The 11182-nt window shown below is 40.3% G+C and overlaps 1 protein-coding gene across 1 annotated transcript; it reads right to left on the bottom strand.

The window, feature by feature from the left end:
* Positions 1-249: 249 nt before the first annotated feature.
* CHMP5 (charged multivesicular body protein 5) lies at positions 250-11014 on the bottom strand. Its single transcript, XM_059815295.1, has 8 exons — positions 10909-11014; positions 5636-5740; positions 4826-4872; positions 3187-3280; positions 3037-3108; positions 1798-1906; positions 1312-1424; positions 250-841 (listed from the first exon to the last, which is right to left on the bottom strand). Exons 1-8 carry the CDS (start codon positions 10975-10977, stop codon positions 791-793), a joined length of 660 nt encoding a protein of 219 aa, XP_059671278.1. The 5' UTR covers positions 10978-11014; the 3' UTR covers positions 250-790.
* Between the last annotated feature and the right edge of the window lie 168 nt (positions 11015-11182).

The following is an 11182-nucleotide window of genomic DNA, read 5'->3' as shown; positions in this document are numbered from 1 at the left end:
GCGGTTTTTCCTATTGGCTTTTATGGCTGCTCCGAGCAACTCCCGACAGCAGCAGAGACACGGCCAAAGCAAGCCTGGTGTAAACATGAAGCTGCACCGGGCAGCGTGAGAGGCGTTTGGGATGAGAACCGGACTCCACCTCTAGCAAATCCTGTGCTCGAGCAGCACGTGACACTGATAAGAACGGGGGGGGGGGGGGGGGGGGGGGGGGGGGTGGCAAATTAATTAGAGAAAAGCCACACAAAAGAATCAGCTAATCTACATGATTTTATGTCTCCATAGAATACATAATGATAACCCTGTTTGTTACAGCTTTCAAGAAGGTTACAAGTACGATAGCATAAAAGTCTCAAGGCTGCAGTTTAAAAATTGCTTTCAATTCTTTTATCAAATAAGCATAGTAATGGAGCTATTTTACAGAGAGTAAGCAGTAACGTACAGTCTTAGTTTCAAGAAAGGGAAACATAATACAAAGTCAAAATAAACCTCAGCTATCAACAGCCACCACTACGCTTCACGTATTACTTTGTCCATAAGACACAGAAATCAGAACCTATTAGACTGACTGCTTCCACTGAAGGGAATTGTGCCAAATTTTCCATTAATAGAAAAGTCAGTAGTAGAGTAACTTTCTTCAAAGAAAGAACACCACCAGCCAGTCATATTGCATTCTAGGATGTAGTGATATTAAGGTTTACATTGGAAGGACAAGTTCTCCAGGATTTAAAAAAAAATTCTTAATTTGATTTGTAAAGTATAGTTCATTGTATCCATTGTGCTTTTGAAACATTTATGTTGCAGGTATCTTTGGCAATCCAAATTCATCCACCAATACACCATCCTGTAAGAAAAAGAAGCAACAAGTTAACAACTCTCCACCAACCAGAACATTTCACAGAAGTTTCCTTACAATTTCTATGAAGTGATGTATCTGTCACTGTGTGACAGCTGGGATCAAAGTAAGAGCATCAGTGTTCTTCCTCAATATGAAGCCCCAAAAGCAAACATACAGAAAACTTCCTTACATTTTTAAGAGTAACTATACTAGGAGCTGTAATAGTACTCTTAAATTCTACTTGCAGTCTAACAATGTTAGATAGGAGTTAAAAAATGCCATTTTAGCTCTTTAAAATATAAAGAGCATTCAGTACACTGTATTCTTTCATATGTAGCATCCAAAATATATAAAACACTATGCACATTTTTTTGTTCAAAATATTAAAGATTCCAAATATCAAGCAACGAACACAAATGTGATCAATCCAAAACAAAACAAAAATATATTTTGCTTTTAAAGAGGAAGGGACTCACTTTGTTTTTCGTGTCAGTAGGAGTGACCTCTGGGATTGCTGGAGCAGATGCGGCTTCATCTAAGTAGGAATTGTCTTCATCAGCTAAAAGCTCATCACCTAATGCATCCAGTTCTGAAATTGAATTATGTTGGTTGAAAAATGATGCAAGGAATTCCTTTTGCAAAAGAAAAGTTGTTCTTACAGAGAAACAGGATTCATACTGAATGCTTACATTCATGCTCATTTAGCATTACTGAGTCATCAGTCAGGAACACAGACACACACAAAATAGAACCTTCTTCCCTTCATTGTAGCATTCCATTAGCGTATCTTATGTTTGTCTCATACTCTTGTTACTGCTCTTAGAGGAAATCCAGTTTTTTTGTTTAAAAAAAGTGATTAAAACTTTTTTTTTAAACAAAGTATTTGACTAATGAAATTTAAAAATCACTGTGTGATGATTTTTACATTCAGTAATGTAAAAATCATCCTCCACCTTCCTAACCTGCTTCCAAGTCATCTTCATCAATCTCTGGTGTTCCATAGCTACGACTCAGTGCTTCCTGGACTTCATTGGCTTCTTCCATCATATCCTCTAACTGATCTTGTATGTCCTGAAGCAAGAAACAATTTCAACTGGTCCATATTTAATAGTTTTAGTTAAATTTATCAGAGCTTAATCAAATTCAGTTTAGTAATTCCAACATAGAAGGCACTCAAAATTTTTTAATGCATCAACCATTTTTGAAGCAGCATTAATACAAGTCAAGACACATGCATTCATTACTATAGTGTGGCCTTAACTACTACTAAAATTATAATAAATGTATGAGGTAGAAAAAGAAGAACCTTGAAACAACATCTCTGCAAAATTCTTTTAAGTATTCTTCAGAGTAAATTGAAAACCTCTAATGAATTACCCAGAGTCCAGCGTTGTCTTGAAAAGCATGAGAGTATGAAATCTAGAGAAATTAAATCTACCATCTGGAGAATAAGCACTAACCTGAGTTGTGCCAAAGCAAAATTTAGAAGATACTTTAGCATGCCTATTGACACTGCACTTGGGTACAAGTAAGGAAACAATACTTGCCTAAAGGTTTACAATGCAGGCCATACATAAAAACAGCATAGGAAAGAGAACTTAAAGGAATTCAGCACTGGCACTTGATAAGAGTTTAAGTGTAGCATACTTTAAATTACATTTAGAGATCTTAGGGGTTTTTTTGAATGTATTTTCTGAAGACAGGGCCAGGCCTTGCAGATCTCTTGAAATTAATTTTTTTTTTTTTTGGGGGGGGGGGGGGGGGGGGGGGCGGGGGTGGTGGTGTTTGTTGTTTTTCTTTTTGGTTTTGGGTTTTGTTTTTTTAATCAGGCACTACCTTGAACCGGGGGAGCAAAGGACTAATCATGTTGCTAACATGGGGGGGGGCGGGCCGGGGTGAGAGGACAAAAAAGCCATAGGAGGAAGTATTCACCAACATTTATGCTGAAGTGGAGAGGAAAGGAAGGGGGAGATTAAAGATTTGCCCAGCAAGGAAGCAACAATCAGTGCAAGAAGGCCAACAACTGATTGTGCAGTACCAGAGAAATCAGGAAGGAATTATGATAGTGGTCCCACAAATAAGGGAGGCAAACTCATGAGAACTGAAACAGTCAGCTTACCTTTAAGTTACATAGTCCACTCATCACTATTTCAGTACATTGTTTCTGTTCTTTATTAATAATTTAAACTATACAAGCTCACCTCAATTTGATCAATTTTGACTTGCTTGTAAGCTTTCTTCATTTCTTTCACCCCCAGTTTCATTGCATCAACCTACAAGAGTCAAACAACATGCTTGTATCTGATGTAGCATACACAAATTAAACAAATGTGAGATTAATATACTGGTACCGTTGTCTTTGTATCCTTCAGTGCCTGAATAGTGTAATTAGCTTGTTCCATATTAAAAGACTGCTGTGATAGGTTATCCCTCTGTTGTTCATACCTATTAAAAACAATGCAAATAATGCCTTTAAAACACCACACTATTTATTGTCACAAAAATTCTTAATTTTTTAAAAAATTGAAAAAGCAGCAGCAGTAGTCTAAACATAGGAACAGATACATTTTTTTTTTTTAATTTATTATGAACAACCACAGAATAAACAGCCTCATAAAAATCTGGCCATTATGCATTGCTGTGTATTTGAAGTTGACAAAGCTACTCCTGAACTAAGCTTCTGTTTTAACTGACAGCGATACCATATTTGTATAGGCTTACATAGTAGGTGAGGATATAGCAAAAGTTTTAATCACTATAAGCTAGAGATGCATGCCATTGCTCACTAATTCTGTAAGCAGAACAGAAGAGACACAGGTTATCCAAACCACAATGGCTCTGCACTGGAGCTTTGCAGGGCAGGGAGGAGGGGGAGGAGGAAACTGTTAAAGCTAAGGAAAAAGAAAAGGGAGACTGTAAAAATCAAGAAATCATCCTTCTCAAAGCTAAACTTGTATCCAATCAACAATGTAAAATATGTCAAGTTAAACATAAAAATGAAAGCATAAAAACAAACGAGTCCTTCCTTCAAACATCCAAGGCAGGAGGTTTCCAAGACAAGAATGATCCAAATACAAAACTGCTTCTGGACAAAGAATGACTAAATATATCACTGTTCAAAAAGACAGAAAAGAGATGACTGATGGATATGGTGATAGCCTATTATAAGGGGCCTAGTACTGTAAATAGGGGAACAACTATCAAGTAAGATTAGCAGGCAGCATAGTCAAAAGAAGAAAAAAAAACCAAAAACAAGCAGTCCTTCTCACAACATCTAACTAAACTATTGCATTTCTTACCATAGGGTATTTTGGATGGTAACAGTTCACAAATACTTAAGTAGTAATTGAGCGAGTCTGTAGAGGTACAATTCATCTGAGGGATATGAAATACAAGACGATAAGAGCTTTGGCTCAGATAGCATCTAAGAGATTTGCAGTTCAGGGACTATAAGATACTCCAGTGAAGCACCCCTGAACATTCTTTCCTTTGTATTTGTTGCTGGACACTTTTCAAGACAGTACACTAGACTAGACCACAGGATCATCTATCCTGTCTATTCTGGGTTTTTGCATAGACACAATTACCTGCACTACTTGTGCTCCAGTCCTAAAGGGTGTCCACAGAGAACAGTTAAATTTCCAGTAAACCAAACCAAGATCATCAAGTACACAATTTATAGCAATCAATTAATAATATAAAATGAGGCAGTCTCTCAGAAAGTTTAGGAGCCAAGCATAGCTGTAATAATCATCAGATTTAGGTCAGCTTGTCCCAATCCAAATTTATATACTCACATATAGGTAAGGCACAAATATGCTGACGCAAAATCTGTAAGGAGATGCTTCTGAAAGGCTGGCTAGCTTGTTCAGCATTTTTCTTTAAAGAATGCTCAGAAGCAAGAGTACTGGAAAGAGAAATGAAAGTGTGCCACCCCCCTTAAAAAATACAGGCTTTCATTATGCCAGACTGAGAAAGGTTTAAACTTACATTCGCTTCTGCTTTAACACTCTCAACGCTTTCTGCTTTACTGTATTCTGAAAGACACAACATTGTTACATGAGGAAAAAATATTTTACTTTACTCTTGATTATACTGTTTAAACCTAATGTATCGCATTTAAGTTTTCCAAAAGATTCCTCAGTTACTAGTGCCAAGAGTTTAACAATAGTCACATTCAGCGTTTGTCCTGCATTAATGATTAACCAAATAGGCTTGTATGTAAAGCTTCTAATAGAGAATACTTTCAAAATTTCTGGCTTTTGAGTTTGGTTTTTTTTTTTTTGATAAGCAGAATACAAAGTCAAACAGTCCATCAGAACCATCCTTCATCAACACATTTTAATATTCAGGGTCAAATAATACTGCAAAAGGTGCTTTAACAATATAGTTTATATTAGATATGTTTATTATTAGATACATTTTACATTATACGTTCATCCCCTTTCAAAAATGGGGTTTCCTACTCCCGTTCTGAATAGTGCAGACCTTTTTATTTTGACTGATGAACAAAACAGCCTCTCTACCAGACTTAATTCAGGTAACAGAAGGGAAGCAAGTTACTTCTGGATTGAGGAATTACATTACACTTTGGAAGAAATAAAACCCAATGAAAACACTGTTCAAAGATGCATGTCTAAGAGATGCGTCAGAATAAAAATAATCCTGCAGGATCTTCTATATCATCAGTAGGGCAAGATGCAATTCTAAGAACCTGATGAACTGGCTAAATCACCTCACTACATGACAAGAAGCATGAGTCACATCCTCTCATGCTTAAATCCCACGGAAGATTCTTACCTTTGCAGGCCCCTCTCTCATCTTCTTCATTTGATCCTTATACTTCACTAGTTCTGCATCAAGCCTAGCAATTTTCTTGTCAATTGACTCAGCTCTGCTATCCACCTTTAATACACAATGGGGAAAACAAACAAAAAACATTCATTAAGGTTTTATTCAGGTATTGGACAATAAAAAGAACAGCCTCAGTTTTATTATGCTTCTAACCGAATTGTTTCTTCACTCAGTGGTTTTATAAACAGTTTAAAGCTTTTAGAGAATCCAAAACCAGAATCAAGTGAAACACCTTCTACAGGTAGCACAAGAAACATCTGAGGTTGCAGGAAGCTCTGTCATTGTAACATGTTCTCGTCATTTTGAGATGCTCCCTTGCACACCCACTCAAATCACAGTCTCTACTCAGGAATTTCTGGTAACATACAGTGCCAGGAACTAAACTGGAACAGAACTGGCAGATAAGAGGGCAATGCAAAAGGGACAGGGATGTGTTCAGCAAGGCTAGAGGTTTATTTCTGGTGGGCAGAGAACATTAATCCTTCAGAATGATACCAGGACTACTGGTTACGTTTGAGAAGCCCAGACTTAACCATTTTTTCAAAGATACTGAACTTCTTTGTCAGAGAGACACTTCCCCCACCAGTTCCTGCAAAGGGAGCCAGGACACAGCAGTTCCACCTGGTAGCTACTCTGAATTCTTACTGCACTTTTGCTCCAAATCCCAACAGTAGCTGCAGCATAGCTCAGTAAGAGACCTGCAGCAGTGAACCCTAACAGCCCTGGTGCAAAGCATATCACAGAGCTGTCATTATGGAAGTATTTTAACCCTTCTGCATTAAGAGGGCTAAAGATGATAATTACGTAACCATCATTCTAACAGCATACACAAATTCATAAAAAACCAAAGAAAGCCTCCTTAACATGAACTGACTATCACAGCAGTTCTCTGGAAACAACAAAATAAAGCTTATTAACTTCTCATTTCAAGGAGCCTCTCTAGAGATTAGGATATAATGACATTCCAATTATAGTGCGAGACCAATCAGTGCAAATTTACAATTCTGACTTGCTAATAGTGTGGCTAAACAGGTATAATTATGCAGATTTTCGTTTTGGTGTCTCAATGATCCCTTTAAATCTCTGCTCAGTGACAGCAACATGCATTCGCCAGAGGCATCCTGAGCAGAACACTTGATACAAACACTCCACACAAAACATTAAAGTGCCTGAGCACAGCTGGCATTGAAAAAATTGTATTAAGATTTCTATTATGCCAAATATTTTACTAATAGCAAGAAAAAGAGATATTTGCAATTTTAAAACTCTTGTAGGTTCAAAGTGTAGCACCTCCTCAAGATCTTCATCAGCTAAATGCATCTTTGAGGTCAGCCTCCTTCACAGGAGAAAACCAGTTATTTGGTTTGTTTATATAATAATTCTTTTAGGCAGTACTAGGAGGAAACGGAAACAGATCCTCCTACATCAATTAACTACATAAACATTTCACACACACATTACACAGGACCTCAGCTTTTAAAGATGAGAATGGACAGAAGAGGCGAAACTGGATTTAATCTGTCCAAAAGAAAACCAGACTGTGTATTAGGACTTGAAGAGCTGTTTTCTGTTATTCACAAATAAGGCATAGCAAGGTACGTTTCATTGCTATGGAAGGGCCCCAGCCTAAAGAAAAGAAAGTGATCGTGGTATCCCAAATCCCTATCAAGCAAAATAGCAGCTTATTTCAATTAAAAAAACCCAAAATCATCATCACGTGTAAGACTGAATTTTAACATTGTTGTCACAACTATTAGCCTTTTGTTCCTATGTTTCCTACTTACTAGTCTGAAAAAACATACATTTGGAGTGTTTTTCAAAGAAGAAAAAGTAAAAACAATACCAGTGCCACAGTTCCTGATGCATCCTTCCTTCCTGCCAGCCTCATGACAGCTTTGAGTCATCTGACTGTGCTCAGCCAGCAAGCATAAAAAAAAAAAATCTGCCACTTAGTGCAATGTCGAGGCAAGCACGGCAGGCGCGGCAAGAAAGGAAGCAGAAACTGCAAGGGAGAATGGGAACATACCCATGGGGAGTAAGTGGGGAGACAGGAGGGCATCACACAGCCAGCCGGCAAACTTGATAGTAACCAGTCATCGAAGAAGAGTAGGGAGAAGTGTTTCCTGGGCTTCGGCAAACACTTCAGATTAGTGATCTCACAAAACCAGGTCTTTAAATGCAAAAATCTTGAACTGTCTAGATATCTTAAGGTGATGCTTGCTCTCTTACCACAGGGAAAAAAAAAGCGTATTGTGTGCTGATCTTACTGGGTTCAGTCATACAACTTCTGCATACACAGGAAAGAACATCCAAAACATAGGCATAATTACTGCCTAAGAGTTGTCTACATTTTTAACAAATGGTAAGTATGAACATTGATCATTGCTCGCCAAATACAACAATTCCTAACTGCCATTTAATGTCTAATTACCATTGAAGAAACACAGTAAAAGATTTTACAAAGCAATTTTGACTGTTTCAAACGGTACAACGAAACGTGTCTAAGATTTAAAACTACACAGAAGTGACGTTACTTGAGTCTCCAAACTGTTGACTTTAACATGGTAAAGAAACAGTGCAAGTTTTTTTAATATCTCACACAACTCTCTTCAATAATAATTCACATGCAATGTAAGAAAAAAATCTAATGGTATCTCTAGTCCTTTAGCAGGAGCTGTACTAGAGACTTCACTATTGTAAAAATGAACTGAAAACACAGCAAGTCTTTCACAAACCAGATAGATTACTTCATATAAATGGTCACAAGTTAATTCACAACCTTCAAACTTGTAAAAGTTTGAAGCTTACTAGTATACAGAACTGTATACTAGCTTACTAGTATACAGAACTGTCTTAAATTTTAGTTCCATCCGCAGAAATTTAAAGTTGTCAAAACAGGGCAAAAAGCTAACAGGGAGCTCAGTAATGATAACAGTTTATAGACTTCCTCACACCGAAGAGCTATGCTTGGAGCCAGCCCTTCACCTCTCAACAGCTGACCAACGCAGGCTCTTGATTTCGTATCTTAAAAACCATCCTGTAACTCATCATTGGTTGCCAAAGTCATCACATACATAAAATAAACCTGAAACTCTGCTTTTCAGTTGACCTGCTGTCTTGTATAGCCAAATTTTCAGAGAATGTAATTACAAACAACTAGAAGAGGATCAAAACTGCACACAGCTCCTGGTGCGTGATGGTGACGACCACCTTTTTGGGAAAAAATCCTAAATTCCTGGTGTTGCCAGTCAAAGCAGCTGTTTAAATTACACTTTTATGTACCCCAAAAATCCACTGGGATTGACCAAGCTCCTATTGGAAGACAGTCTGCTGGCATATCTAAATCTAGCCGGTTTTGTCTCAGCATTAGGAAATGCACATTAACTTGGAACTGTCAAATTCAGCCCTCAAAAATATAACTGACTAATACGGAGTTGGTGGCTGTGAGGAAGAGATTTCCTGATCTTCTCCTTATAGTGCTGAAATGGCAAATTTAAGCATTAATAACAGGATCTCAGATGGATTTTGGAGTTCTAGCCATCCACCAAAGCATTTACTGGTAACAATGGGAAAGCTAATCCTGATTTTTGAACACATGCTTTATTTACTGTTCAAACTAAACATACTTGGAGCTATGTTTGGGCTTAGTACTGCTAAAAAGCAACACAGATTCTTTGCCAATAAAATAACATACTGGGAAAAACGCTAACTGTGACCACTTGTCTCCCCGCTCCAGCCACTGGCACATGCAACAGACTGATGTCCATGGCTTTGTGTAGGTAGCACTGACAAGTATTAGGTATTTAACTTAGACAGTCTCTTCACTGGGTAGCAAAGTAAGTCTTCCGGGAGGAAAACTGTGATTTTCCACAGAAACTTTTCATTGTTGGGTTCCAGGGACAATACTTAGTTAGCCTTAGTTAACCTCCATTTATATCACAACCATTACTGACCTTGCACCTGACTTTGTTAACCACTCAGACTAATACGCAAGACCTCTGTGTTCTTTTTTTCACCTTTTAAAATTAGTTTATAACAGAAGGAGCTGTAAAAACATACCACAGTTTTCATCACAAACTTAAAAGCCAAAAAAAGACTATGAAGTGACAAGATTAGCCTTCTTAAAACTTTTCCTTAACCTTCTTTTCAGACAGGCCAACCTTACAACAGCCGTGAAGTGTTCTACCACGTGTTTTTCCTCAGCATTTCTTTCTTGGTCTGGGCTTGTTTAACTGTCCATGTGCACACATCTTCACCATTGACCCTACAGCAAGCTCAACTGTAGTAGAGGGAACAATCTTCATCAGAAGGTGAGATTTGTCCTCCCACCTTCTGTACTGGTCAGAGGAGCTGGTTCCCTTGCTCCTGTTCCTGCCTTCCCACAACTTGGCATGGCAGGAGTTAGCCAGGGCAAGCAGAGCACTTAAGTCCTCAGATGTAGATATAGAAAATATCCCTGAGGACATAAGGAGAGCCAGGCCTTACATGAACATTGTGTGCATCCATTTACAGGATGCATTCCTATGCACAGGAAACAAACATAGGCATGGGTGTATATACGTACAAATGTACATACCAGTGTACGTGTATGCTCCTGCATATGCTGTGCTGATGCACAGGTGCGCACTAAAATACACATGTGCATATATATATATATGTACAAACATGCTGCACCAAAGCACAGGCATGTATTTATGTACGTTCAAGTATATATATACACACGCAGAGTCACACACGCAGACACAGTGCCCACACAGAGCTGTGTTTCCACACTCAGATGCACAGACGCACACCTATGCACAGGTGCATATGGCCATGCACATACATCCATACGCACACTCACAGGCTGTCCTACCTCCAAACCAGCGCACGCCCCCCGTGCCTCCGGGTCGGTGCGGACACCCGCACACTTCCGCGTACGCGCAAGCACACAGACACGCAGTAACTCACGCACGAAGCTCTACACCCACACCCATACGAGCGGAGACCCGGCCCGCGGGGCGCAGCCGCTCCAGGCGCGCCCTCAGCCCCGGGCCCAGGCCCCTGGACCAGGCCGGGGCGGAGGGCCTCACCCGGCCGTGCCGCCCCTACGGCCACCCCGCCGCTCCCCTGTCTCTCCCGAAGCAGTGGCCAGGCCGAGCAGCGCATCGGCCGGCCCCGGCCCTTCACGGGGGTCGGAGGTCCGGGTACGGGCCGGCTCCCCCGAGGAGGGTACTCACCGTCCCGATGCAGTCGGTGAGGCTGGGCGGAGGCGCCTTCGGCTTCGCTTTGCCGAAGAAGCGGTTCATGGCGGCAGCAGCGGCGCCTCAGCCCCGGTCCCGGCAACGGCAGCAGCGCTCCCCGCCGACCCGGAAGCCGACCGACGGCCTCGTCCCGAGGGCCGCCCCCAGGGCGGGGCCGCGGCGAAGGCGGAAGCACTTGTGCAGCGGCTCGCCCCCGGACTTCCGCCCTCCCCGCCATGGCGGAGAGCTAGGATTGGCCACCTGGGGGCGC

Source organism: Gavia stellata, chromosome 3, assembly GCF_030936135.1.
Source record: "Gavia stellata isolate bGavSte3 chromosome 3, bGavSte3.hap2, whole genome shotgun sequence".
Lineage (NCBI taxonomy): Eukaryota > Metazoa > Chordata > Aves > Gaviiformes > Gaviidae > Gavia > Gavia stellata.
The sequence above is the reverse complement of the archived record's forward strand: the minus strand, read 5'-3'. Positions and strand labels throughout refer to the sequence as shown.